Here is a 27,593-nt window from a genome sequence, read left to right as displayed (position 1 = left end):
CATTACAAACTGGCCATATTGTCTACTTTAATGTAAATCACAGAGAGACTTGTGTTTAACATTAATATACAACAAAAGAACCCTGCACTGAAAAAATACACGTTTCATTTTCTTGACTTGAAAAATCAACATTCCATTCAAATATTTAATTCATGCTTACAAACTTCCCAGGCCTCTTCAAAACTAAATAAAAAAAAAAAGCTAAAATGAAAGTCTGTCAAACTTGTTGGGGTCTGAAAATGCAAAATGACATTTCTAGGTGTTTGTTAATTGACTTTCTATCCTGATGATGTCGTTACAGATGGCTCTGATGGCTGTTAGAGTCTTTGATGATTTGGACCCCTTTTGTCTTTTGCACTTGGCTCCGGTCACCAAGCTGACGTGGGACAGGAACAGGTCTGCCGAAGCGGCTCCGCTCCACAGCTCATGGATGTACAAGGACAGCAGAAACAGTCCGGGTTCTGGAAAGAAGAAAACAGAAGATTAAATAACATCAGAAATGAGTAACATTGTGTGACTTTACCATCTAGTTTGGAAAAAATGCTTCAACTTTTATCATTATTTAATGTTCTCATAAAGCAGACACGTGTTTTGATTCCCAATTAGCCAAAGTTCCTCAGTGGTGATGTTAAAGACTTATCTGCAGTTATAGCAAACTCTTGATATTAGCTGCTACGGGTGGCACAACTAGTTATTAGGTTTAGGTAGAGCTGGGCAATATGTCGAGATTTTTAAAATATGTGGATTTTTTAAAAGCGATATAAGATGAGACTACATCGTTTATATTGAGATGTTGTATGTTGCGTTATAATTATACTTTTATGTATTCCAGTAGGTCATTTTTCAGCTGTTTCTCATATTTATCTTCAGATGTTTGTTAAAAATTTGTGCCTGTGAGACATTTGGGATAAAGCTTTGATTCAAGGATGCCTTTTTATAATTACTTTATGAAAAGAAAAATATATTGAGATAAATATCATGTATGGGCATTCAGCCTCAAAATATGGAGATATTATTATTGTCCATAACAGCCCTAGGTTTAGGTGGTGAATATTCTTTCACTTAGGGCCAGTTTGAGTTGGATAGTATCCTTTTTCCCCTTAATAAATTAAATAATTTGAAAACGGTGGTTATCTTTATCCAATATTATAATCTGTTTGGATGATCTGAAACATTCAAGTGTGACAAAAAGGCAAAAACAAAAGAAATCCGTAAGGGGCAACAGCTTTTTACAACACTGCTAGTGTCCACACCCTTAAACTAATAAAATACACCTTTTGATTTGCTCTTAATCTAACCTAATCCCAAATCAAGCCCTAAATTTAACCTTGTCTCTGTTAATGTCAAGTTGTCCGAACAAAGGCATTTTAAACAATGTCAACTTTGCTTTATTGGTGTCATAATTTACCGAATGACAATTAATGACAACAGTCCTAAACATTCATAAAAAGTCATTTATGTTCATAACAGGTGTTATGTCATGTTTATGACAGCATAATGTACACCTCTTCAAATAAAGTGTAACCAAAAATCATTACATCTCTGCTGAACTGGACAAATATTTTATTTAAACAAAGCTTTTCAGAAAAAGAGTCTGTGGCGAGATCCATGCAACTACTATTATAATTATTATTATTATTAATTATTAAAAACTGTTGTTTAGAATAAAAAACCTGGGTTCTCATCCAGTCACGGTTTCAGTTGCATTTTTCAGCTACAACTGTAGCTGTATGGACAGGTTTAGCTCAGAGGCAGTTTTGTTACAGCCATTTCTTCTTCTCTCCTTTTAATTGTTTTCAAAAAACTAAAATGTGAACAAAAATGTCAAGAAAAACGGAGATTAATCACACATAGATATTAACATGTCCTTATGGCAAGTCTGCTTGGCTTCTGCTGCGGTGTCTGTTGAGAAGTATATGTTAAAATCATTTTGTGTAACAGTTTAAGTACTGTTGTGTAACAGTAATTAAACCTAAAATGTACCCAATTCAATTAAGATTCGAAATAAATATAATGATTCTTGGAACCATTTCTTTACTCATGAAGGTTAAAACATCTGTCTTTCCCATTTTGAAGGAACACAGGTCTCTTATAAAGTACACCCACAACATACTTTATGTTGAATGGGAATACTACTTCCATTATCTTGATGCTGTGTTTGAGAGCCGGCTGAAATACCATAAACATACTTTACACTTTATACAGCGACTGAATACGCCGTTTGGTCGTTACCGTGTCTGGACTGATCCTGATCCGGCATGCAGGCGGCGATGACGGCCCGATGGCGCTCCTGAAGCTGGCCTTGCATCTCCAATAAGCGGATCATGATGTTGGTGAAGAGCTGGCAGGTTTCCATCCTCGCTGAAGCGCTGGAATGACCCCGAGCTTCAAAGGTGTGATGGAAGAGCTGAAGGAGGTCTGCTTTCGAGCCGGGGTCCAGCATCAAAACGTCCACCACTTCCCTGTGTTTGACCGCGGCCCTTTCGAACCAGCTCAGGAACTCTTTTGTTCTGGCTTCGTCGTGCGCGTCCTCCACCAGCCACCGCAGGGACCACTTAGTAAGCAGGTGCGCGGTATCACAGGCCAGCTGACCGGCATCCAGTTTGTCTCTTGGCTGAGCTGACTGCGGCTCTGAGAGTCTGAACACAGGCTCCCAGTGAACGAATATACCGCAGAGGTGAACTTTGCAGCCTGCCAGAAGACCCTCTTCTTCTTTCACAGTCCCGCCGTCCTCTGGAGAGTCCTCCTCTCGGGTGCGTTCTGGGGCGCCGCGGCCCTTACTTCGCACCTTATGCTTCCATATCCCTAAATACAAAGATGCACAAGTGTGTTTAGATTTCATTATAGGAAACAAATGACATGATAAAACCCCATACCCTTATAACCTTTTGACATTTTGAAAGTAGAAATAAAATGACACATGGTAGAATGCAGCTGCATGCTGTGGGATACTTTTATCAGCAGGGATAGCAAATCTGATCAGAGATTATAGGAAGATGGATGAAATGAGGGCCATCTTGGAAAAAAATGAATTTAGAGGCTGGAAAAGACTTTAGACTTGGGGGGGGGGGAGGTTTAGTTTCTGGTATGACATCAACCCTCAACATACAGCCAGAGTTGCAGTGGAAGGATTCGCCTTAAAGAAAAGGCCCAGTTAGAGTCCAGACTTAAATCAGGTTGGGAATATATATATATATATATATATATATATATATATATATATATATATATATATATATATATATATATATACACACATACATACATATATATATGCATATATATATATATATATATATATATATATATATATATATATATATATATATATATATATATATATATATATATATATATATATATATATAAAAAAACAAAAAAAAAACCATGGACTCCGTCCTTTCTAACTGAACCTAAGCAGCTTTGCAGGGAACAATGAGCAGTTTTTGTTCCCTAGATTTGTAAAGGTTGACATACCCAAAAAGACAGCAAATGGGGCTTCTCCAAAGAACTGAACCAGGTGGCATAAATGCATGCCACATTTTAAAGTTAACGTGTAAAAAAAAACGTTAAAGCCGTGTGTCAAGTTTCTCCAGAATTCACCATCATGCACCATTTTGTGTTGGTCTGTCGCATAATTCTAGATTTCATTTTAGCTATAAGCCATAAAAATCTAAAACAAAGTTTAAAGGGTATAAATACTGTTTTGAATGCGATTAAAAAAAAGAAAATATATCTCTATGATCTTTTGTCCATGTGTGTAATTTTGTGTATCACTTTAAGGGAGCGGACCACTTGTCTCACCCGTTAGCTCCTTCAACCTGTGCTTTTCAGACAGCGCTTGTATTTGGCCCAGAACGGCGGCGTTGCGGGACAGAGAGGCCCAGCAGAGAAGCAGGGAGAGCGTTTCAGCGGAGGACAGCGGCTGCGGACGGAGGGCGAGCCGCTCGGTTTGTTTGTGCACACTGAGAGCTGTCGCCCGGTGCTCAAGGACGGAGTGGAGGGTCTGCGCAAACAGGCTCAGCTGAGCGGCCTTCACACCCAGCCTGGAAGGGAAGAGATCACACAAACACTGGCACCCTTGACCAAAAGACACCCGGCACTGATATCATAAGACTGACATCCGCCAGTAATAAAGCGATTTGCACTTCGGCCGCTGAGGGAGCGCGGCGCTTTACCTGAGGTGCCGGCAGATAGCCGATGCCACGCAGAGAAATTCACCGATGAGCGGGAGGGGCGGGCATTTGCCTGAACGCGGAGGCTTCTCCTCGGCAGACGGGGCGGCGCTACGTCTGTCGACCTTCTTCTCCCTCTGCAGAACGTTGGTAAACCACAGCGTGTGAAGCAGCTCAATGAGCGCACATACTGTCTGCGGGGTCAGGGTCCTGAAATATACATTAATATACATTAATATACATTAATGCTGCGTATATGAAACAAGCCATAGAGAGTGCCCTGCAGAACTGACCGTTGCGTTTTAACTCTCATTTTATCATGTTAATGTATTTTAGTGTTTTTTTTTAGATAGAAAAATAAAAAGTGATGCATAATCTTCAACTAGAAAAGTTGAAGGAAGGCAATCCATGCCTTTTTTTACAAACACAAACCTGAAAATGTGTTACGCTGCCCTCAAATCAATCCCTGTCGAACTGCCTCTGGCGTCAGTTAAAAACTGCTGATTCAATTCAATTCAATTTTATTTATATAGCGCCAAATCATGAAACATGTCATCTCAAGGCACTTTACAAAATCAAGTTCAATCATATTATACAGATTGGGTCAGATTATACAGATTGGTCAAAAAATGTCCTATATAAGAAAACCAGTTGATTGCATCAAAGTCCCGACAAGCAGCATTCACTCCTGGGGAACAGTAGAGCCACAGGGAGAGTCGTCTGATGTGTTGGGATACATTTCTACCAGATTTACACTTAAATCTGACATTTTTTAACCAATTCTTGGCTAAATAGCTCATCCTTAGAGGACGTGGACGGCATCTGTGAACATTCATTTTCAAGTCTTGCAAGCTGCTGATGGGATTTCTTGTGATTTCTTTCAACAGAGGCTTTCTACTTGTCACTCATCCGTGGACGCCAGATCTGTAAAGCTCACAGCTAACAGCCGCCCTGTTGACAGATTCTCCCGCGTGAGCTGTGGATCTTCACGGCTTCTTCTTCTCCAAAACAGCCCCAGAACTTGAATCCCTGACCTCATCCTTGGTTGTTCTCTAACCACTGAGGCCAGCAGAAAACAGCAGTAATTATACTGAGAATAAATTACAGACAAGAGGAATCTATTTATTTATTTGGTAACACCTGGAGGTAATCTGTCGCTCTGGACTGTATTTAGGGGCATCAGACTAAATAAACACCACAGGTTTAAGATATTTAGTTTGAAAACCATGCGGCAAGTATCTTTGGCTTTACAATGATGTCCTACTTTGTTTTGATCCATCAGAATAAAGCACATTCAGGTCATTGTGGCTTTAATCTATAAAAAAATAAATAAATAAAATAAAATAAAAAAGTCAGAAATGTGATAACTTACCTTTTATCAACTACTTGTATCATCCAGCTCAGGAGACCACAGTTCTTGGTGAGGTTATAAACGGCTTTTAGGACACGGGCAGCCTGACACAACACCTTGATTATCTGCACCTATGTAAGGATTTACATATCAACATCTAATAAATTCTTTACATAAAAAAATAAGGGTTTTCTTATTAATGATTAAAAATATATATAAAAAAAATATATCAAATCTCTTAAAAAATTAAATGAACTAAGCTCAAAATTGAAGATATTGCAGGGGCAAGAACAGTTTTGCCTTTTTTGTCCAGAAAATACAAGCTTTCTTAATAACTAAATGTGACAACAGCACCCCCTGCTGTTTGGTCTGTAGCTGCAGTCAGTAAAAAAAAAATACAAAATTTAATGTAACCAAAGTTTGTCTTTATTATTAGTGGCTTGATATTATTATTTTTCCAGATGAGGTTCATAGCTAGTTAAGAGTTGACTGCAGGTACGAGTTGGGCCAAAAGCCATTTATATTGTTAATATATATATATATATATATATATATATATATATATATATATATATATATATATATATATATATATATATATATATATATATATATATAATGTGTTATACATTTTAAAGGGGATTGTTGTGGGAAATCTTCAGCATGACAACTTTAAGGCACTAAAACAGAAAATGATAAAAGTTCAATTTTTGATCCATATTGTTGAGATGGGGGGGGGGCCTGAACATTTTTCCTTCTCAAAGGGGAGCACAGCAGAAAACATTTGAGACTGGCTTACTGTATTGCTTATAAAGATGTGTCTGCAGCAGTTTGTACCTGGACATATTCACTGCACAGGGGGCTGCTGCTGAAGCCCAACAGGACCTGAAAGATGCTTTGGTTGTTGCACAGTTCATAGCTGTGTCCATCGCTTACTCCTTCCTCCAGTAAATTCAGGATCCACTCGCGTTCCACCTTGTGCTAAAGACAAAAAGAAGGGAAAGTCAACTCCCACAGCTGCCCTAACCCTCTAAGAGAAATAGATAACACCCCACTGAAAAAAACAGAGGAAGGCTATATGCTGCTGAGGCAAGAAAATTTTATTTAGTCCTTTATTTATTCCAGAAGTGTCAGCCTCCTTATCCACCCGGAAAAAAAAAAAACGCTTTTTTTTAAACAGAATAATTTACCTCCATGTCAAAACCATAAAACAACTTGAAGAATTCAGGAACTCTTCTCAGGTCTAAACTCTGGTGTGACAGCAGAAATCTGTTTAACACCACGTACATGTGGTCCTCTGGGAAAACACAAAGAGACAGAAGGTAAAATTCAGTTAACCTCAAATGTGTTGCATTACCACCCCATCCCACCCCCAACAACATAACCAACGTATGAAATGAATAAAAATACTTAAAAGATTTAACCATGAGCTAATTTCTTTAGCAAAAGCGGCAGAAAGCATTGTGGGTAAAGCAGTACACGTCAGGCATACAGACCGGGCCTAAGCATCTGCTGAGCCACTTTGCTGATGTAAATAGCCAGGATGAAAGGAAGTCTATGATTCTGCTTGGGAACTCCATTCTTGACGATGTCCATTAAATAAAGCAGCTGTTGGAAAAGAGAAATAAGACTGTCCGGATTTAGGAGGCGATTTCCAAACACGCACACACACACACACACACACACACACACACACACACACACACACACACACACACACACACTGTGTGTCCATGACCATGTACCTGTCTCTTCTCTCTGAACCGAGCACCCTCCAGATGTTGGTAGAAACAGACCAGGACATGGTACGCTGCGGCTCTCACGTTCGGGTCGGAGCTACTGAGAGCCATCATGGTCACGCCAAGAGCGTGGCAGGATACGAACTTGAAGCAGTCAATAACACATTCTGTCACAGAACGAAAGACAATAACAGATTTGTTATTCAGATTTTTTTCTGGTAGGGAGAACCGCATATAATGTGGTCGATTCACAGTATTCCCCTTGTTTAGCCCCTGGGATGGGGTTGGGGTCTGAGTTACAGTCATTTAGTTCTTCACGTCTTATTTTTCTGGCAAATCCCACACATTTTTTCCCCCTACTCCTTCTCTTGCTTGTGGTGTCCCTCAAGAATCCGTTTTGGGTTAAGTTTTATATGCATTCGTCCTGCTTTCTTTGGGTTGAATCTTACAAGACTGCAATATTTCACTTTATTGTTACGCAGATGACATGCTGATTTACAAACTCGATCCCCGGTGACCCAACTGCATTGAAAGGCTGAAGAGCTAATGTCTACTGTTAAATGAACAAGACAGAATATTTTCTCCTAGGAATACCTCCCTGAACCTTTATCATTTAATCATCAGAATCAGACATACTTTAATAATCCCAGGGGGAAATTGTTTAATCTTTGTACCAGGCCAACAATATTGGAGTGATTTTTGGTTGCTACTCTGAGGTAAAGAGTAGATCCTTACGTCTTCGAAGCATTTCGGAGCTTACGGTTATTTTACATTCTTAAATAACAGTAAAACTTAAATTTAGTTTGTTTTTATGTGTGTGCATGGTTTGGAATATATTTATTATAAACTTATTTTCTATTGCTAGAAATCTTATGTCGTACAAATAGATCCTCTGAGAGGCAGGAAAGCTGTTGATCAGCCTCCATCTGCCAGTTCAGGCTCCATCTTGTATTTACGCTTTACAAATGCTTAAAAAACATTTAATTTTCCTGTTTTAAATATGTTTTATTACCATGGCTCTTGAATTTACAGTTTCAGTTTTGAATCCTATTTCTAACATTGTTCAGTTTCTACTAATTTGATATCTTTTATTGTTTTCCTCTTTTTGCCACAATTTTGTTTTACTTAACTTTGGTTTTGAATGTGTTGTATAAGTTGATTTGACTTGCTAGACTTATTTTCTAAATGATGGCTCCTAGTAAAACAGCTCACCTGGTTGAAGTATAGCACTGAAAAGGGGCAAAAGGAAGCAGGGATCGTACAGATCCCCGAGGTTCTTCACGGCATCATTACTGTACAGCGGCTCAGAACCTTCCTGAATGGGATAAACAAAGAGGAGAAAAAAAATATTCAGATATAACTTTGTTCAGGGGGAGCTCATCATTCACAGCAAACTTTTGCAAAGAGCACATTTACAATAAAGGTGCAGTTTGAGACCTGGGGGATAATTCTGCGCCCCTGTGGAAACTTTAAAATCGTTTGGAGCATCCTGTCGGCTTTCAGCAGAGCCAACACGTCGTCTGAGCTCGGCTGTTTCCACAGAGAAGCTCCCAGGGTTTTTCTGGTCTTGTGATGCTCTACAGCTGCAGGGCCCCACAGGAACGATCTGCAGAAAAGAAAAAAAAAAAAAAAAATCAGCCACTGCATTGCCGCATTTTATTTTTTTTTTTTTCTGGGCACGACACAAAAACAATAAAATCATAAATCAAACTCACTGAAATCTCAGCAAGCTGACTTGGTTTCTTTCATACTCCCACAGAAGCAGTAACAGTTTTTGATCTGCAAGGCAAAATATGCTGTAAGACGAATGAGCGTAAACATACACAAATCTGTCATTTCTTTCTGTCTTTTTTTTTTTTTTCCACCTGCAGTTGAAAGTGTCGCTCCGTATGCAGCCAAAAGTACAACAAAGTGATTTACGTTGCACACCTTTGGGCACTTCTTCACCAGACAAAGAAGAAGTGATACTAACGCTTCTGAAATGAGAGCAAGACGCACGTTCATGTCGGACAGTAACGTGAACGGAGGAGCGCTGACTATAAGAGGACCTAAAAAGAAAGTCAACCTTTGGCTTGGCATGCATCAGGCTCCTCACTGGCGTCAAGCATGGTGGGCAGGAACTGAGAGTGGCTGGTGCTCATCATATGGAGGGTGGATAGAGGAATCAGATCCTTTTGGGAGTCCGTACTTCCGTACATCACCTCCAACAGACTGCTTAGGGTGTTCAGGAAGTGCTGATTACCGTAGCGATACCTACAGCGTTTAAGAAAAATTGTAAAGTCATTGATTAACGTCGATACTGCGCAGCTAATTCGATGAAATAAATCGTATGGATGCACAGTTTACTTTAATCCGTTTTTGACAAAACCGTTCCAGTCAGACGGGCTGATGTCTTCCGCAGATTTCTGTAAGAAACGATAAATTACTCAGCATAAAAAAAAAAAAAAACAGAAGCAGTTTCTGTAATCGTGCACAAAACGGGGGGGAAATAAACCCACCAGGAGTTGCTGCAGTCTTTTTAAGACCCCCCGCTCCTGGTCTGATGGAGAAGCAGCCTGATCTTTAGAGCGGCAGTATGAGGCCGTTAGACACTTCAGGGCTGCAGCGACAACACATCTCCTCCATTTTTCCTGCTCCTCAGCGCAATCAGCCATCTTTTCTGTTATAACATCTACTAGACGCCATCTGACAAGAAGAAAACAAACCGTTAGTTGACGACTGCTGATAAAGGGTTCATTACAGCGCCTTGCGGAAGTATTCACACACACACACACATTTTTGCCACGTTACAACCACAGGTGTCAACGTGTTGTACTGGGATTTTAGGAAAGGACAACGCAAAGCAGTGGCGAAGAGGAAGGAAAATAACCTATTTTCATTCTTTCCAAATGAAAATCTGAAGTGTGTTGTGCATTTGTACGATCCTTTATTGTAATACGCTGCAAGAACGGAACTAAAAATAAGTACAATTTTCTTGAAATTAGTGTATTTGCCCTTAATGTGAGCAGGTAAATAAGATTATCTGTCAATGGAATTAGTATTTTGACCCCTAAAATAAGATAATTAGACATACTGCACTTGAAATAAGATGATGGAGATGAGTTGTTACTATGTTAAGAGAAAATCTCATTTACCTACCCGAATTAAGGACAAATACACTTCATTTCAAGAACATTGTACTTATTTTAAGTTCCCTTTTTGCAATGTACACTTAAAAAAAATCTACTGAAACCTCTTGCCATCAGGAAGCAGCCAATTAGCCAATAGAGTCCACCTATGTTTGTTTTTTGAATTTCAATAAATATCTAGGGGTTCTGCGAAGGTCTCAGAGATTTGTTGGAGAACATTAGTGAACAAACAGCATCATTAAGAACAAGGAACGCAGCCGACGGGTCAGAGAGGAAGTTGCAGGGTCAGGTTATAAAACAATCAATTACTGTTGAATCCTTTGTCCGAAAATAAAAAAAAGGATTATAGCACAACGGCAAATCTACAAAAACTCAACCGTCCACCTAAACTGAAGGGCTGGCAAAGTGCCTCATGGTAACTCTAGAGGAGCTGCAGTGACCCAGAGCTCAGGTAGAAGAATCTGTTGACAGAACGGCTATTAGTACGTCACTCTACAAATCTGGCTTTTAGCGATTAAAAGAAACCAATTGTTGAAACGACCCATGCAGAGGGAAGACGATGCACTGGTGAGATGAGACCAAAAAATTTTAATTTTTCACCTAGTGCTTAAAGGTGTGTGTAGCAAAAAAACTAACAGCACATCATCTGATCATAACTGATCTATTAAAGAATTCTGAAAATATGAATCACTTTTGTGCTGGTCAATCCCGTTAAAATGCAGTGGAGTCTGTGGTTGTAATGTGCCTCATTTCATGCATACTTTTTAAAGGCCTGCACATTGGTCTATAACATTACTGGAAATTATACCTTTCAAAGCTCTCTGCTTTTTGAAGAGCCTCCGGAAGGTTTTTGATCAAATCCCGGACGTCGTTCACGTCTGCAGAGGCTTTGATCAGACCTGCAGCCGCTTCTACAAGATCGACTCCAGAGTCCTCGGCCAGGGTTCCCAGAATACTCTGAGAAAACCTGGGAAGAAGTGCTTGTTTCATGGCTTTTAAAACCGCTTGTTGCACTACGGAAAAAGACAACGGCACTTTATTTCATGAAAAATTAACAGAAATAGAAGAAAAGGGGAGAAAAATATTTCACTCAATATAAGTATAGAGCACACCATCTTTTGGTCTGGCCGGGTCTTCTCCTTGGGCCAGCTGTAGATAGGTCGTGATAAGTGGAAGAAAAGCCTTTCCCTCAGACACCTTCTCCATGTTGGCGGGCTCCTCGCACCACACCTCGAAGCAGAGGCGGTGAGACGAGCAGTTTTGCAGCAGCAGAGAGGCGACGGCCAGGGAGTCTGGCAGAGGCCGGCGGAGGCAGTGCAGCAGCACGTCCGTGTGGATGAGCCTGGCGCTGCCCGGCCTGCTGGACAGAGCCTGGAGCAGGAAGGCTTCCAGCTCGGGGCTGGAGCACGACAGGAGAAGGGTGCCCAAGCCGTGGAGGTGCGCTGGAGTCAGAAACGCGTTTTGGTTCTCAGAGGAAGCAGAGTAATACTTGGTGAGGATCTGCAGCGCGACGCGGCCGTAAACGCTGAGCTCCGACTGCGTCCCTTCGCCGGCGGAACAGACGAGGCTTTCGTGAGGCAGGAGAAGCAGCCTGGAGAGCAGTTCTCTGAGATCCGTGGAGTCCATGTAGCCGTGCAAAGAAATAAGCGCCTGGAGAGACCTAGAGTATGTCTTTGGAGGTTTTGATCCCCTTTCAGCCAGTTCCTTCAGAGCGGTCCTCTCTATAGCCCCCATGTAGCTAGAGATAAGCCCCAGACACTGGAGTTCGTCGAGAACTGGCGCACTGATCTTCAGCAGGCTCAGAACGCCGTCTGTCAGCTGAGCGCATAAGCGCTTTAGTGGAACGGGCTTCAGAGAGTGGGGGGGCAGCGCAGCCAGCTCCAGGGCCAGAAACCACTGCTCCAGACACGGATGCTTGAAGATGGAGCCCAGAGCTGAAACAACAATCTGAGCAGAGTGGCGTCCAATTAAAATAAATCATGCAAATTAGAATAACTTGCGTTTAAAGCGGTTCAAAAACGTCCCCGTGAAAACTTTTCTCCAACCTGTTCTTTATTGCGTTCCGTCGACGACGATTGGTCGAGCTCCAAAAAGAGATCCGATCCCTCCTGGGGCTTTTCTGCCGCTGGCTCCTCATTTATAGTCTCCTCGAAACTTTGCAGTTTGGTTACTACATCCTGGAGCATTTCCATTAGGGTCCTCAGAAAGGCATCCCCGTGTTCTTTGGAGAACTTAAAAAAAAAAAAAAGATAAGATGCACTTAGATTATTTTTTTTTATTATTTATTTATTTACAGCTCACTGTACACTGAGCTTATTGTGCGCTCTCACCTTCCCAAAGCTTTCCACCGTGGATTTAATGTAAAGTAAAATCTGCTTGATTAACACCGGAAACTCTGCCAGTGACATGAAAGCCAGGGCTTTTTCTGCATTTTGCCTGAACGTGTCCTTGAGCAAAGCACCCGGTCCCTGAACGTATGCGGCTTTAATTAGCGCTGAGCAGGAGCTTGGGGCTGCCGGTTCCTTCGAAAGACTCTCAGAAGACTTGAACTGCATAAAGAAAAAAAAACAACAGATAAAGACATTCTTACTGTCAGAATACAGAAAGACTTGCCAAAAACCTCTGGATTGAACATATTTTATCATGATTTACCTCAAACTTTAGGGTATTTCATAACAAAAAGCACCAACTGTAACGACCTGCTATCAGAAATGACCCGCTGAGTAAAGGGTCCACCTGTTTGCTATTTAGTCTCAGTTTAAATCCAGCTGCCCTGTGAAGGTCTCAGAGCTTTGTTAGACATTAGCGAAACAAACGTGTAGCCCCAGGAACACAGTGGACTGCTTGTGATGGTTGCGTGTGCAACCACGCAATAAATGGTCTGGTAATTCTTTATCATTTAAACAAATCTCTTATATTTTACTGTACGGTATTTCACTTTTTCACATGGGAGATTTGGCATGGGTTAACTATTCGGGCGCACACATTTAGTTGACTCATTTTGTCATTTCTTGCTTGTTTGGTTTACTTTAAATTATCCTTTTCATCTGAGTTGCCAGTTCCTGGGAGGCTGCCAGGTGGGCGTGGCCAGAAAAGGACAGTTGGACTCTTCCACTAGGTTTTAGAAGGGGTGTAGGAAGGGTTTAGGTTTTTCTATTTGATTTTGTTTTCTGTAATTAAATTTGGGAAGTTTAATTATTGAAGTCCTCTTCCTCATAGGTTGCCGATTAAGTATTGTACTGATTAGTTTGATCATTGTTGTTTTGTTTAGGTAGATGTATTTAATGTTCTCCTCTTGTGTCAAAATGGTCTGATCAACCAGTATATATGTTTCCCTTGTGCTTCACTTTGAAGGGTCTGTTCCTGTGTCAGGTTTGGGTTTTGTTGATTTTTTTCCCTTACGGGCCCAGTTTTATGTTAAAAATTTCAATTGTTTTTGTTAAATAAATTTGTTACTATTTTTTCCCTCAAAGACTTCCCCGTGCTTCTGATTTTTTCGTCTCGTTCCTTCACACGGCTCAACAATATGATTGGCGTAGAATCTTTAAGCGGTTTTAGGTTATAAACGAAGACCCCAAACTTTGAACACCTGATCTAAGACCTAAGCTCATAGGCCAGGCAAGGAGCCCAGGGTAACCTCTGTGGAGCTGCACCGATCGCATCTAAGAATCAGTTAACAAGACAGCTATAAGCTGTGTTTGCCAGAAATCTGGTATTTATGCAACAGTGGCAGTAAAAAAGCCATAAGCTGTTTCTATTTGCCAGATTGAGTACAAAAAAAAAAAAAAAAAAAAACACGTGGGAGAAGGCGGTCTGGTCAGATGAGAACAGAACAGCATTTTTTAGCTAAAACAGCTGTGACGGCGTCATGTTTTGGGGAGCCTGTTCTTCACTAGGGACAAGGAAGCTGGCCACAGTTGATGGGAAGAATCAAATAGAAGGCAATCATGGAAGAAAACCAGTTTAAGGCTGAAACAGAAACGCCGAAAGAAGTCCAGTTTAAAGTTTTTTCACAAGCCACGTAGGGGACGAAACAAACATGTGGAGGATGCTCTGATCACACAAAACCCAAACTGAACTGTTAGGCCTGCACAGCAGACTATTCAAGGCGGATAAGCGACCCCAAAAACACACAGGATGGGGAAGCTGGACTGATGGAAGTAAATACAGTTTAAATACAGTAAAAACATACTAATGTCCAGTTACTGAAGTTTCTTCCTAGTAAAAGTTCCTAACAGAGCTCCAGCTTTTGTCTTTTATGGTCTTACCCTAATGGTATGTTCACATTTTCACGGTTTCCAAAGCTGAAGCTGACATCAGGATTTTCTTTTTGGGATTTTTTTCACACATCTTGTCTTTTTGTTTTACGTCAAATGTCTCAGCGACGTCATTTAAGGCACTCCTTCACGACTGTCCGTCACTAAACGTTCTTTTATGATGCCCCATACCCAGGATACCTTGAGTGAACATCCGTTTGCACGTTGCTGGGCTGTAAAAGATAGCTTTGCTCAAAAGAGCTGTGCTTCGTTTCGCAACGGTGCTTCACATCGCCACTTTTAATTACTGCGACCGTTTCGGAGCATATGAGGCACGCAGGTTTGGAACATAAATGTATCTGTCCTCTCATCTTTAAAACAGAGATCTTCTGCATCAACTTTTCTTCTCTGGGAGCGAGCCAGGCGGTCGTCTATCTCTTCTGCTCTGCTCTAACTGAGCTCACTGACTGGCTGCGCAGGGTGAAGGAAAGATTTGATTGGCTAAAACGAGTGAAGCTATCGCCGTAATAACTGGAGCAGGGGTACCCTTGAAAGCACACCACATGCGTCTCTCCCAAGCTTTATGCCAGAAAATAAAAAGCTCCATCAGAAACTTGCCCGTTTGTGAATTTAGGAGATTGGGCACAGGTCCGGACAGAACCATCCCTCAAGCCGGGATCCAGACCGGGGTCCGCCTGATTTAGATTAAAGCCTATTTGTGTCTCAGAGTGGCCCAGTCAAAGTCCAGCCTGGAATCTAACTGAGAATCTCTGGCAAGACTTCTATAAAAGAATGAAGTCCACAGGTGCTCTGCTCCAATCTGGTTGATCTTAAGCTATTTTACAACAAACAATGGATAGATACACTGCAAAAAGGGAACTAAAAGTAAGTAACATTTTCTTGAAATTAGTATATTTTTCCTTGATTTGAGCAACTAAATAAGACTATTTGCCAATGGAATTAGTATTTCTACCCCTTAAATAAGATAATTAGATATCCTACATTGGAAATAAGATGATGGAGATGATTTGATCTTATTTTAAGTGCAAAAATCTTATTCCATTGGCAAATAGTCTTATTTAGCTGCTCAAATCAAGGGGAAAAAACACTAATTACAAGCAAATTTGACTTACTTTTAGTGCCGTTTTTGCAGTGTAGAAAGCTGGTAGCGGAGAGCTGAATACAAATGCATGTCAAACTTTTCACATTTTTATTTGTACATAGCTCTCCTTGGTCGATCACATTACATCCCGACAGAATACGTTTAGGATTGTGGCTGTAAGGTGGGTGAATGTGAAAAAGTTCAAGAGGCACGGCTACTTCAGCAGGACAGAGTGGACGAAGCTTCCCCTGCGGCGCGTTGGCGTTACAGACTCACCAGCTCTTCTCGGCACTGCTGCGGCAGCCATCTGGAGTAGTACCGGTGGAGGTTTGCGATGGACTGATGGAAAGGAGCGGGCTGGGAGGAGGCGAGCTCTTTGTCGTACTGCTGGAGAGCCAAACAGAGGGGGAGCGGGTCTCTCTGACAGTGCAGCACATCAGAGAGCACCGCAGACAGGTATTCACATACGACCCCTGATGGAGGCAAAAGCACAGACGGTTACCAACATCACAGCATACAGTCCATTTTTAAAGCTGAAAGGTGAAGCTTTACTTAAACAGGAAAAAAGACGGAAAAAGTAAAATTTTTCCAGATTTCATAAAAAAAAAAAAAAACACCCTAAAACATGTATATAACCATTACTACTGAATATGTGCATACATTATTATCATTGAGACCAGGGAGGTGTTGAACATTTACCTTTGTCAGCTGGAAGGTTGTTTCGAGCTTCCAGAGCAGCAGGCACCACTGCACTGAAGGGAAAGGTTTGCACAATCAGGTCTTCACTCAGAGTCGGCCCGAACTCCTCCATCTCTCCATCACTGCCCTCCATAATGACGTCCAGCATGTCTAAAACATCTGAGGGTTGTGGACACGAGAGTTCAATTCAATTAAATTTTATTTATATAGTGCCAATTCATGATACACGTCATCTCAAGGCACTTTCCAAAGTCAAATTCAATCAGATTATACAGATTGGTCAAAAAGTTTCCCATCTAAGGAAACCCAGCAGATTGCATAAAGTCTTGACAAGCAGCATTCACTCCTCATAAAAGAGCATAGAGCCACAGTGGACAGTCGTCTGCATTGTCAATGGCTTTGCAGCAATCCTTCATACTGGACAAGCATGAAGCGACAGTGGAGAGGAAAACTCCACTTTAACAGGAAGGAAAACCTCCAGCAGAACCAGGCTCAGTGTGAACGGCCATCTGCCTCGACCGACTGGGAGTTAGAGAAGACAAAAACAGAGACAAAAAAAGCACAGAAGAACACAGAAGATTGATCCAAAGATCTTTTCTATGTTATATGGTAATATAGTAGATGATCTGTCTTCCCTGGATGACAAACAATGGATGGGAACACAAAGGTAAAAGATGAAATAACAATCAAGCAATGCAAATTGGAGAACAGTAGGAGAACTCAGCAGAGTGAGAGAAATAGACCCTGATGTCCTCCAGCAGCCTAAGCCTATAGCAGTATAACTACAGAGATAGCTCAGGGTAACATGAGCCACTCTAACTATAAGCTTTGTCAAAAAAGGAAAGTTTTAAGCTTAGTCTTAAAAGTAGACAGGGTGTCCTGCCTCACGGACCAAACCTGGGAGTTGGTCCGTGAATCAAACAAAAACAAAAGAACCTTCAGACATAATTGCCTTTTGAAAAAACAAGCGCTGGTTTTGCTTTAATGCTCACCATCTATGTGCGAGACTGGGACGCTCGCTGCCTCCCCCTCCTGGACGCTCAGGTTGGCCTGAAGGTTCGCTGCATCCTGAACGAAACCTGCAACTCTATCTGTGTAGTCGTAGGAATTGCTCACCAACTTCACCAACACCTGGAGCAGACAAGAGGATTTTGTTATGAACTGCGGCTTAGAAAACTTCAGCTTTTATTTGATCTAATGATTTTACAGTAATAGGTGCAAATCACACATACCGTGCGCAATAAAAGTTTGCCTTGAGAGTTGAATGATGCATTTGAACCAAAAGCAGGCATTTGATGGAAATGTTTGAATTAGTGACTGCAAAAAGGGAACTAAAAGTAAGTAAATTTTTCTTGAAATGAGTGTTTGTCCTTGATTTGAGCAGATAAATAAGACGATCTGCCAATGGAATGAGCATATTTACCCCTAGAATAAGATAATTAGATATATTCACTTTAAATAAGATGATTGAGATTGGCAGATCATCTTATCTACCTGCTCAAATCAAGGACAAATACACTCATATGAATTTCTTTTTTTTTTTTTACTTACTTTTAGTTCCCTTTTTGCAGTGCACAAATAAAACTATGTGCAGATTTAAGCAGATCATCTAATGGAAGCTTCTTTGTCCACAGTGAAGAGAGCCTAACATCAACATGAGAGGGTGCTGACCTAAAAACCTCATAGAACCAAACAACTTCAAGCTTGACTTAAATATGGAACATTTTAGGATTAGATAAGAAAGTCTGTTTTTTGACCACACTGACTTGAATTATATGTGGATGAGCCAAGGGGAGGTTGTTACTAGGGCTGGACGATAATTCGATGACAACATATACGGATCGATAGACGTATATTGATGATAGAAAAAAGGGGTCAATAAAAAGTTCAAAAGAATAACAGTTTTCCTTCATTTTGCATTTTAGCCATGTAGGTTAATATTACAGTCATTACATCCTCCCATCCAATCACAAACGCAGACCCAGGAATGCTCCGTCACTAAGCTCCGCCCCCTTCAGAGAGTTCAGAGAGCACAGGTTCTTTTCTCTTTTGTAAAAACTTGCAATTTTGGTAAAAAGGTGGTTGAATAAAGGGTTGAGTTTAAATTCAGTGTTTGTGTGTTCTGTATCTAAAAACAGGTCGCTAAGCAACAGCATAAAATGGCCAGGGCGGCACTGAAAATATACGTTTTGAATTTGTTGGTAATTATCGACATGGATCAATATGATCTTTATTTTATCGATCGTCCAGCCCTAGTTTTTACACCTTAAAAACGACATCATCTGTCATCATTGATGTTGGCAGTGTCACGTGGGGGCTGTGTTTCACTGCCAGTGGTACTGGTCTTTTGCACAAACCCTTCAACTTCCCCTCAAATCAAATGATTGTTTGAAATTTTAACCCAACTGGGACTTCTAGCAGAAAAACTACCACAGCAACTTATAAAAAATGCCTTTGGGAATAATGAAGCAGTCCGTGTTTAGGCTTATGGGAGGGCCCTGGCCTTAACCTATTGAGAATGGGGTACCGCGCACGTGACGTCACCGTCTCAAGAGCAACGCCCCTTTTGCCGCTTAGGTAGGGCATACAGGAGAGAAAGCACGGAGTACCCAGCTATTACAAGCGCAACAGAACCAGCGATATGACCGACTTTACAGCCGTTAAACTTTCCCAAGACGGTGTCCCAGGCGCACGGTTTACTGGTCGCACTGTCGAAGAACACACCAACCTTCAGCTCAAACGATGGCTTGAGGTTCGAGGGCTTAAAAAGACTGGAAAACTGGCTGAGTTGATGAACGGTAAGCTTTGTTTTTTTTTCCTGCGCGGCGGTCATGGCAGCGTCGGCCGTTTTTTTTGTTGTTGTTGTTGTTTGCAATCACCGTCCAGGAATGGGTATATGTTTAATGTTTGTCTTATTTGAAATGTTTTTGAGTAAGCTATCCTGGTAGCAGGCTATCATGTTAGCGCCTGCTACCATGATAGCCTATATGCTGTCATGGTAGCAGGCGCTACTTTATTAACATGTCGGCCACCAAAATACTCTTACCTTGACTTGATGTCGCTGGAATTGGGTCAGGATGTTCTTCGGTTGGGCCCTTTCCTCCGACAAAATGCTTGCTACAAATGTACTTGAATTCGGTAACTTTTTCCGGGTTGAACTGTTGTGTAGGCTGACCGCACCGGTCCCAGCGCACACATTTCTCCTTGGCAGTCTTGAAGAAAACATCCTTCATATGCGGCCGATCAGCGTACCTCGAGTCGCTGTTGCACGTTCCATAGCAACAATGTTTAGAAACCATGGTCTTAGATTTGGAAAAAGCAGTCGTTTACCGAGTAAAACCTAGGCTAACGCACGTCTCTTTTACAGCAAAACAGCGACGGGTTTCCGGAGTCTGCCCCACTGCGTACCACGTGATGTGACGTCATCGTGACGTTGTGTTTCTAAAAATAGCTCGCGCGCGGTACCCCATTGGGAGACTATGCATAAAAACCAGCCAACCAACCAACCAACCAACCAACCAACCCACCAATATACATGAGCTCTGGTATTTCTGATGAGAAGAGTAGTAAAACATCCAGCCAGAAATGCAACAGAAGCTTGCTGTACGCTACCAAAACCTGCAACTTGCTGAAGGACAATTGATCAAATTTGGATTTTCATTAAATGTATTTGTTGCCCATTTATGCACCTTGACAAAAGAAGGGTTCAAAAGTAACACTGCGTTTAGGCAAACCTGTGACCAACACCATGTTACGTAGCTAGACTTACCCTCTCCAGGAAATGGATCACTGCCTCTTGTTGGTCTGGTTTAATTCTTGCCAGCTGGTCCAGCCAGAGGTCAAGCTCAGTGAAGGTGTACTCAAACACTCCAGTGTCCCTCAACACCTGAATAAATCACAAGGAATAAAGAAATCTACATGTTATGTTCAGGTTTCTGAGCCAGCCTCACTTCAAGAACTTCTTTAAAATCCAACAGCATAGTATATCAAGTGCTTCGTACTAAAAGAAAAGCTAAAGTTTTGTTTTAAAGTCCTGCTGTACTGTTGGCCCATTCAGCCTCCTAAAAGGATTTTCTGCCATCTAATTAAAGAAAACATCCTGCTTCAGCATGCTGGCCCACCCAGAGCAAGCGCGCCACATGAGAAAAAAAAAGCACAAGTGTTGTGCCTGCCCGGAGAACGAGACTTAAACACAGCAGCGCTCTTACATAATTACTAACACCTCTGGTAACGATGCAAAACCCTTAAAACAATAGACTAAACTCAGACTGAAACAATGGGGGAAACATGTTGGTGGAGATTCTCAGTCATCCAGGTCATGGTCAATCCAAAAAAGGTTAAAAAAACTGCACTTCTATTCTGCAGCTGAAGATGTTTTGTTTCCCATCCAGGAAGCTTTCTCAATTCAAAAATAATTCAGAAATTAATTCATTTTAAACTGAGAAAGCTTCCTGGATGGGAAAGCTGCAGAATAGAAGTTCAGTGGTTTTATTTTTTAACCTTTTTTTTTGGAATGCAGAAAACAAAAGTTTCAATGTTGACATTCATTCTCTGTTAGATTTTTATTTTATTTTATTATTATTATTTTTTTTACAAAATCAAAGGACTGGCATCCTTAACTATTTAAGTAAAAACCAATGCAACTTTGGTCATTTAAACTTTCGGTTTAGGAGCAAGGCTGGACCCACATTCTCTCTCAACCATGGACAAATGTGGTAATAGAGGTAAAAAAAATATCCACAGGGCTCACTGCTGTATGAAGTGGCATCTTGGGGTCACCAATTCTCTTTAAAAAAAAAAACATCAGACGTTCAGGAGGCATCCCACAAATAAGCCTTTCCCATCATATTATGACAAACTCAACAGACTCTACTGGGACCTTGACTAGAACTGCAGGCTTTGATCACATCAGACTAAAATATATAACTTTTCAACAACATATGCAAAGCACCTTATGTCCAACCTAAAGCATGGCGAAGGATGTGTGATGCTGTGGGTCCGTCTCTCTTGTTAGAGTGCACGACATCGCAAACTCTTACAAATATCAGGATATTTGGAAAAAACATGTCGGTCTTTACCAAAAAAACTGATTATTTCGGGCCAAGACCGGCTAAAAAATTACTTAGCAAAAATAATTAACACATAAATGGGTAAAAAAAAAAAAAAAAGAATTAACACTCATGGTCATCTGAGTCGCCAGACCTAAACCCTACAGAAAATCTATTCTCCAACGTTGTGAAATGTTGGAGAATAAAAGCTCTTTTACACAACTTTACCGAGAGTCGATGACTATAGAGGCATCTTTACATCATGCATCATTCAGTTTAAAAGGGATTTTAACCAGAAACACGGCAGCCGAGCTTCTTACTTTTAGGACCAGCTTCCGCGTGGCCGAACTCAGGTGGCTGCTGCTGCTCAGAAACATCTTCAGAAGCAGGTAGAGGACCGACTTCTCCCCGGAGGACGGCTCTGAACTTACGTCCTGCGAAGAACAACGACGCCGAGCGTTAATGTCTCCCAGCTAGAGATTAAAAAACCGAACAACTGAAGCTTCACTCACCTGCAGGCGAAACCAGGAGAACTTGTTTGCGGGAAGATCTAAAGCCAATTGTAGGATCTGATACTGCAAGACCGGAGGGATTTCTTCCTTCAGTCCTTTCTCCGACACAATTCCTTCAATCCAATTTAATCGTTTGGTTAGAAAAGCCTTTTTTGACACAGGAAGTCAAAAACAAACACCGGACCTCAGCGGCGACGCATTACCTTTCAGGAGTTTGCTAAAGTCAAATTTGGACTGCGTTACGAGATGCGGGACCACCTTCTGGTAAAGACATATGACTTGAAGAATAAAGGCCTTCAGCACGACAACCTCGGCCTTCTCTGCAAAGGTTAAACAACAAAAGAGCAGGAAGCGGTCAGCTGAGGAGGACCAACACCAGAATAAAAACACAACAGGAACAAAAAGGTTCCCACCGGGTAACTCGTTTTTATCCTCAGCCGGCCCAGCGCCCTCGTCCTTTCTGGTTTTCTGATCGTCACCGTCGGCCTTTCCCTTCTTGCTGAGAGACTGCCACGTCGAAATGATGAGCGTCATGTCGGGCAAAACCTGGAGCAGAGGCACGAGAGACGGAGAACGAGTGAGCCTGCAGCCCCGCAGAGAATAAGACATCCTTCTACTGAGCTTACCTTGCCGAGGGCCTCCCTGTACTGCTGCACGAGCTCCTCCATCGCGTCGGCGGCGTACAGATCGGACTTGAGCCACGCGGACTTGTCCGAGAGGTACTCCACGTTCTTGGCGGCTTTTTTCAGGATGAAATTGATCGTGGACACGGTGGTGAGCTGCGCCGTTGCGTTTGCGAGCTGCGGATTCAATCAGCGTGTGGTTACATGTTTTTTTTTTTTCTCTCCTGACAAACGTAATTTACGATATGAGGGGATAAGAGGCTTACGCTGAGGCCCTGTCTGAAGAAGGCCTTGTTGCACACAGGAGGAAGAGAGATGACCATGATCATCGACAACAAACGAGGCAAAGGAATCATCTCTCCCGTTTGAAAGATCGTGGAAATGTCCGGCTGAGCCTCGTAGATCTGATGGAAGGAGAAAGACAGAGGGACATCAACAGCGGTACTATCAACCTTTTGTTTTATACTTCTTCAATTTAGGGAACGTCGGATACGACTTTTGTGTGTGGTTGCATGCGTTTGTACAGAGAAGTGGAGGCGGGGGGCGTCAGTGCTGAAATTGTGGGAGGAGCCACGGAGGCGGAGGCAGCCTCATCACCCCCGGTGATGTTGCTACGGTGGACAAAAGAAACTGCAGGAGCACCGGACGGACACAGATCTGACCCACAGGAACAATACGGTACCACCCAAAAAAAAAAAAAAAAAACTACAACCCCACCTGAAGGCTGTAACCACCATGAACTAACTACACAGGCACAGAACAAACTGCAGGGTTTCCCCCAGAATATTGGATAATCCTGCAGGTAGTTGTCCAGGTGGATTGTGGGAAGGGGAAGTACCCTGAATAGCCCCCTCTGTAACTTATGCCTGCCTGAAGCAACAGTACCAGGATACAGCCACCGCCATCACAGTACAACCCCTACAAGCTATGATGCCATGCAGAAGTAATCAACACCCCCCCACACACACACACACACACTCTGTGTTTTTTATGTGTTGTTGCCTCACAACCTGAAATTAAAATGGATGTTTTTTAGCGTTTGCACCTTTTCATTTACAGAACATGCCTACAGCTTCGAAGATGCATTATTCTTTTTTTGTGAAGCAAAGAACAAATAGGACAACATAACAGAAAGCTTCAGCAATCATAACTGTTAACGATTTTTCGATTCAATTCAATTTCATTTATATAGCGCCAATTCATGGAACATGTCATCTCAAGGCACTTTCCAAAGTAAAATTTAACCAGATTATACAGATTGGTAAAAAAAAAAAAAGTCCTATCTAAGGAAACCCAGCAGATTGCATCAAGTCTTGACAAGCAGCATTCAATCCTCCTGAGGAAGCGTAGAGCCACGGTGGACAGTCGTCTGCATTGTCCATGGCTTTGCAGCAATCCCTCATACTGAGCAAGCATGAAGCGACAGTGGAAAGAAAAACTCCCCTTTAACGGGAAGGAAAAACCTTCACCAGAACCAGGCTCCGTGTGAACGGTCATACTGGAGAGGAGCCGGATAACTAAAGGATCTGCCTCCCAACAACAACCTGCAAAACCCCAAACGTCATTCCTGGACAAAGGACCAATAAATAACTGGCAATAATATACATAATGCAAAAAATAATTTCTTTACAAAATGGAAGGAGGTTGGGAAACTGGTGAAGGGGCAAAGTGACCCAAAGCCAGGGCTTTTCACCCCCACCCAAATGTTAGCAAACAGGAAAATAAAGCAACGTTATTTACCCTTTTAAGGAGCTTGACGTTATCCTGCCAAGCACTTCTGAGCCGCGGGGCGTACGAATACTGAGTCTCCTTGAAAAATCGGGACAGGATGTCTGGGCTCGCTTTCAGCGCGTTCACCACCAGCTCCGCCACCAGCTCGTCTTCGGTCGCCTGCTTCAGCCCGACCAAGAACTGGAGCAAGACGAGGTTGCCAGGTCTGCAAGAAGCAAGGCATTTTGGTTAACGGTGAACTTTTTGGTAATGGCGTAAAAACGTGGGCTTGAAGCACCAGCTACCCCCCCACCTGCCGGCTGTGCCGAAGCTGGGGTCGTGGAAGTTGATGCCGTGCTTTCGAGAGCAGCACAGGTCGACGAGGAAGCCGTGGACGAGTTCCCGGACGACGGACGTCCCGGCAGCGTCGCAGTCCTCCGCCATCTTGCGAACACAGGATTCAGACGGAGTTGCCGAGCCGCGGTTTGGCTGAAACGGGGTCTGCGGTGCCGGAAGGTGACTTACCGCGCTGTCGTCGGCGGCCGCGTCGGCAATCCCGCTCCACTTGTACAGAGACGCCACGTTGGACAACACGGCGGGGGTGAAAAAGCGCACCTTCTGCGTTTTAGTGATGGCCTTGTTTAACACGACCTGCGCACAGACAGACGCGGAGAAATATTACAACACGACGCTCATAATCAAGAGGTTTTATTTTAAACGTGCGACCCGACGTGCTGACCCTCGTCTTCAGCGTTGACAAAATCAAATTGACCGTGGACAGCCTATCCTCCTTCAGACCGGTGTTCAGGATGTGCGGCAGGAGCTCTAACCCATCAGACCAACACGTCATCCACACACAAGGACAGATAAAAAGTGGTTTGTGCAAATAAAGACCTGGATTTAACGCTTACCTTTAACCTCCAAAACGTGCCCAATGATGGCGCTGTCTCCGGACACCAAAAAGGACAGCGCAAACTGGATAAAAGCCAGTCTGACGTCCGGTTTACCCTGCAGACACGATGCAGAGGATTCACCTCAGCTCAGAGAGAGAGAGAGAGAGAGAGACAGAGAGAGAGAGACATACCCGTTTATCTCTTCTCTTTGCCAGTCCAGAAAGTGTTTTGGTTTGAACGTGACCGAAAACCTCTCTGGCAGCTTCCACTCCCTGAGACACCATGGCGGACAGCAGGTTGAGGCACTGGCGGACAAACCTGTCCACAACGGAGAGGGAAAAAACACACTGAGGTTACAGTAGCAGGATTGCAAAGGTGCGCGTATGCCTTAAGCTTTTTCACCAACACAAAGTAGAGCATCACAAGCTTTGTTTTCATGCACACAATTTCACGATCGGATTCAAATGTATTCAGATTATAAAACAAAAATAAACAAATCTGATTGTACCGTTTTATTAGGGCTGGGCGATAAATCGATTTAATCGATTAATTCGAATTTACAATTCTTTAAGATTTCATTTTTGGAGAATCTGGATTTTATTTTGCCAATACACTCATTGGGTTTCCATGAAGAGAACAGCATGTGATGCTGAATATATTTTTAGGCAAATGTATTGTCAAAATATTGTTAAGTGGAAACTTTTTTTTTACCATAATACGAGGTACTTCATTTACTTATTTACTTTTTTTTTTAAACTTAGTTTGAAGTTCACAAGTGCAGTGAAGCCTGTTCTTAGCTCAATGTGTAATACCACTAGCAGCAAATGTGTTGTTATATTTTCATTGTTTATAATGGCACGGCTGCCATCTTGTTTTGCATGTTTCACAGCTTGTTTTCAGTTGCACTTTGAATTCAGGTCAACTCCCTGACGAAATACTTGACATAAAAAGCAAGATTTTAAAATAATTTCTTTTTATGAAACAAAAAGGAAGAAAAAAATCGATTAATCGGATTTGGTATGATAAAATCGGAGATTTATTTTTTTATCCATATCGCCCAGCCCTACCGTTTAAATGGGCAGACTTGTATTAAACTCGTTCAGAGCTGCAAATGTTGCCTGGCCTTTTGAAAAAAAAAGACGAGTTATAATTTTTGATAAAGTTTTGATCTACTTTAGGAAATCTGTTGTCGTGGTTAAAGAAACAGCCTTTTATGTTTACTTTGAGGTTTAAAAAAAAAAAAGAGGATTGAGGGGATGTTGATATTTGTGGATAATGGTGTAAAAAAAAAAACAATCAGTTTCCAACATAATGAAAAAAATATTGATTTAAAATTAGATATTACTGGCATTTTCATTATATCTGTTGTGAAAATTAAAAGCAATAATCCCAAGAAAAAACTGCTAAAACCTGCGTTTATTATCATTATTACATTGATATAACATAATAAAAATATAATTTGTAGCCAAAGTTATTAAGAGCCGCAGGTTTCAGGTTTTTATTGCAATAAAAAAAAACATGGAGGTTTTTTGGCTGCTTATATTTGATCAAATATAAGATGTTACACAAACCGCAGCATCGCCATTATACTGACCCGTGATTGGCCGAATAAAAGGACCCTTGCAGAAGTTTCATGTGGCTGGAGAGAAGCTTTTTCACGACGACATTCCCGACCGCGTTGAAGTGGGACAGGTCGCTGGCTGTCCGCAGCAGGATCGCCTCCAAGCTGCCGAAAACCAGCATCATCTGGACAAGAAGCGAGGCTACATCAGCAGGACGAGACCAAAGCACGAAAGCAAACCGCTCCTCTGACGCGTTTTTCTCCACCTTACCTCGCTTTCTGCGGGCTTTTCTGCTTCCAGCAGCTTGAATATTTCTGCACACTCCATGGAGATTTTCACATAACCCTCGACCACGTCGTACAGGTCGGGGCTCGGCAGCTTCTTCGCGGTGGATATGAATCTTTCCAGCCCTGAGGGCCACAATTATGGGATAAATACTCCTGTCATACAGTCACAGAGTGACAGAGTAAAATCTAATCTTACCCTTCATGGCCGTGGTGGGGTTTTTCAGCATGCTTTTAAACACCGTCCCGTTAAACTCCGGAGCTTTCTCCTTCTTCGCCGGAGACTCGGGCTCCGCCGAGGCATCGCCGGGCCGCTTTTTACCCATTTTGATCGATCCGATTATTCACGCCAGGAAAGGAAACTTTTCATCCCACTACTTTGACTTCAACAGACTATCAAACAAACCCACGTTGAAGCGTAAACAGGAAAAATTCCGTCTAAGATTGCTGTTCGGGGCGAAACGCTTGCTGCTAGACTTTGGTTCCGCGTTGTTCACACGGGCTTTTCAAA

The 27,593-nt window shown here is 42.1% G+C and overlaps 1 protein-coding gene across 1 annotated transcript; it reads right to left on the bottom strand.

Annotated features, from left to right (window-relative positions):
- Nucleotides 1–7: 7 nt before the first annotated feature.
- Nucleotides 8–27,593, bottom strand: urb1 (URB1 ribosome biogenesis homolog). The gene is made up of 39 exons (XM_021325041.2): nucleotides 27,282–27,593; nucleotides 27,069–27,208; nucleotides 26,831–26,982; nucleotides 25,428–25,554; nucleotides 25,255–25,351; nucleotides 25,083–25,168; nucleotides 24,869–24,994; nucleotides 24,657–24,787; nucleotides 24,374–24,569; nucleotides 22,900–23,037; nucleotides 22,637–22,810; nucleotides 22,424–22,556; nucleotides 22,214–22,330; nucleotides 22,011–22,123; nucleotides 21,819–21,932; nucleotides 20,220–20,336; nucleotides 17,443–17,581; nucleotides 16,451–16,609; nucleotides 16,028–16,224; nucleotides 12,724–12,942; nucleotides 12,439–12,624; nucleotides 11,506–12,340; nucleotides 11,202–11,406; nucleotides 9,764–9,950; nucleotides 9,612–9,670; nucleotides 9,331–9,518; nucleotides 9,131–9,241; nucleotides 8,981–9,044; nucleotides 8,703–8,871; nucleotides 8,478–8,580; nucleotides 7,272–7,432; nucleotides 7,023–7,134; nucleotides 6,717–6,823; nucleotides 6,364–6,507; nucleotides 5,548–5,657; nucleotides 4,179–4,385; nucleotides 3,805–4,046; nucleotides 2,233–2,805; nucleotides 8–461 (listed from the first exon to the last, which is right to left on the bottom strand). Exons 1-39 carry the CDS (start codon nucleotides 27,406–27,408, stop codon nucleotides 256–258), a joined length of 6,771 nt encoding a protein of 2,256 aa, XP_021180716.2. The 5' UTR covers nucleotides 27,409–27,593; the 3' UTR covers nucleotides 8–255.

Source organism: Fundulus heteroclitus, chromosome 18 (assembly GCF_011125445.2).
Source record: "Fundulus heteroclitus isolate FHET01 chromosome 18, MU-UCD_Fhet_4.1, whole genome shotgun sequence".
Lineage (NCBI taxonomy): Eukaryota > Metazoa > Chordata > Actinopteri > Cyprinodontiformes > Fundulidae > Fundulus > Fundulus heteroclitus.
This window is presented reverse-complemented; position numbering and strand designations above follow the sequence as displayed.